The sequence below is a fragment of the Buceros rhinoceros genome, unplaced genomic scaffold, assembly GCF_000710305.1.
Source record: "Buceros rhinoceros silvestris isolate BGI_N320 unplaced genomic scaffold, ASM71030v1 scaffold18290, whole genome shotgun sequence".
Taxonomy (NCBI): domain Eukaryota; kingdom Metazoa; phylum Chordata; class Aves; order Bucerotiformes; family Bucerotidae; genus Buceros; species Buceros rhinoceros.
In genome coordinates, this window is record NW_010390355.1 from 524 (window position 1) to 2650 (window position 2127).

A 2127-nucleotide genomic window follows, 5' to 3' on the forward strand; every position below is an offset into this window, starting at 1 on the left:
AATGGGGCAGGGGGCGTTTTAAGCTAATAATGGTATAAAAGCAGGCCTTTCCTGAAAAGCCTGCTCTATCTGCTGTAATTGGTACAGCATTGTGTTGGTGTTATTGGGAATTACACTCTTAGTAAGTAATTTCTGTATAAATGAAATAAAATCTGACCAAACCTTTCCCAGACCAGTTGTGTGCTTGTTTCCAAGCCTAGCCTTGAACAAGGGTTTCGCTTCTTTTCCTGAACTACTTGAAAAGAATATTGACAGTTGAAGACAGACAGTTGTGAGTTCCTGTGTCATAGTATCACAAGAGTAGTGAGAGTAAACAGGGTAAGGCTGTTAGTCGTTAAGTTGCAGCTGTCGGGGTAAAATGTGTTGATGTTGAAAGTAGAGCTACTTTCTGTGGGAGAGAGTTCCTCTTTTCTTTTGAAACCCCTATTTCTTAATTAGACTGAAATTATGCAATGCTACTATTCTACTGATGCTTTTCCTCCATGTGATGCTTTCTGGTGTCCCAATACCTATGCATGTTTTTAATCAAGGTGATGTAACTTCTTTTGTAAAGAAAATAAAATAAAATGGCATTAAATAAATTGGCATAAAATAAATTGTCCTTCTCACTCTGTGTAGAAATAAAGACACTGTCGTGGTAGTACGAAGGAGTTTGTCACAATACACTTAAACTACACAAATGTGTTATGTTAATAAACATTTTTATTTTAGGCACCTCCAAAAGCCATACCGAAGACTATTGAAAATCAGAGAGTGTATGACGAAACAACTGTAGATCCCAATGATGAAGAGGTAACTGCTTAATTTCTGCATACACTATTAACTTTATTTTTCATGAAGGGATATAGAATGGATTGATGAAACCTAACATTCACTGCCCTCCTGTTAAAGTGTTGATTAATTACTTCCTGTATGTTCATTAAGGGGTGATGTCATTCTTTCATTATCTACAATAAGTATTTACCAAACCACATGCTTGATGAGTAATTATGTGAGAGATTGCATGAATTTCAATTTTCTTATTACATTCAGTTTCATTGGAATTTAGATCAGATTGAACAATTGTTCTTCAGTTATTTAATATATGGCCGATTAACCGGACTTCTGATCTTCCAGGTTGCATTTGACGAAGCAACTGATGAATTTGCACCATACTTCAACAGACAGACCGTTCCCAAGATTCTTATTACAACATCAGACAGACCTCGTGGGGTACGTACGTTTTACTTGGAGAGTTGTGAGCCATCAGCTGTTTTTCATGCTATGACTGGTAGATGAAAGCTGAAGGTAATAACTTTCACATGGATCCTTTTCTGCTGTTTTATTTAGTAACTATCAGTAATCTTGTGTATGTGCTTAATCTATCAGTCTCTCTGGCAATGTTTGTCTCCTTCACAACACCCAAAAAACAAGCCCATGCATATGTTCTTTTATGCAAATGACCTGCATTACCTAATTAGGGAGATTACTGATTTGTGAAGACCATAAAAGAAGTGGTTTAAAAAACAGGGAAAAAGTACGCCTCAGTTTATCTGGAAACTTGGATTAGTGCCTGAACTAATGGACAGATTGTTCTTTGAAATGTTACCAACTTTTTGTAATCCAATGTCCTTAATAAATAGTGAGTTTGGAGGTTATGCTTTTGAAATGTTCCTGCTTTTCTGTGATTGGGGGGGGGGAAAAACCCAACTTTATAAAAAAAAAAAAAGTGTCCCTGGTGTGCTGCATCCTTGACTGTAAATATTTTTTTTCCCCCCTGACCGAATAAAGTAATTTAATAGCTTGTCTTCAGATGTTTCTGGAGGTACTGGTGGTGATATATCATCGAGGAGGGCAGTTCCCCGTATGTGTCTGGTTTTGGTACTGTATTTACCACACTGCAGTTGACCCCGCCTGTTTTGCAGAGAACAGTGAGATTCTGTGAACAGCTGTCTACTGTTATACCAAACTCACATGTCTACTATCGCAGAGGACTGGCTTTGAAAAAAATTATTCCACAGTGTATTGCGAGGGACTTCACGGATTTAATCGTCATTAATGAAGATCGCAAAATACCAAGTATCCTTTTGTGTATTTATGAAAATAGATGTACTTGCTCTGGGCCTGTTAGGGAAAGCAAATAATTCT

The 2127-nt window shown here is 37.1% G+C and overlaps 1 protein-coding gene across 1 annotated transcript in view; it reads left to right on the forward strand.

The window, feature by feature from the left end:
* RPF1 (ribosome production factor 1 homolog (S. cerevisiae)) overlaps positions 1-2127 on the forward strand; it is a gene marked incomplete at its 5' end in the record, with an annotated part of 5418 nt that overhangs the window by 493 nt on the left and 2798 nt on the right. The window contains 3 exons of the mRNA XM_010137559.1: positions 712-792; positions 1117-1212; positions 1905-2058. Of these exons, the coding sequence (XP_010135861.1) occupies positions 712-792; positions 1117-1212; positions 1905-2058 (331 nt within the window). The remainder of the gene's footprint in view (positions 1-711; positions 793-1116; positions 1213-1904; positions 2059-2127) is intronic.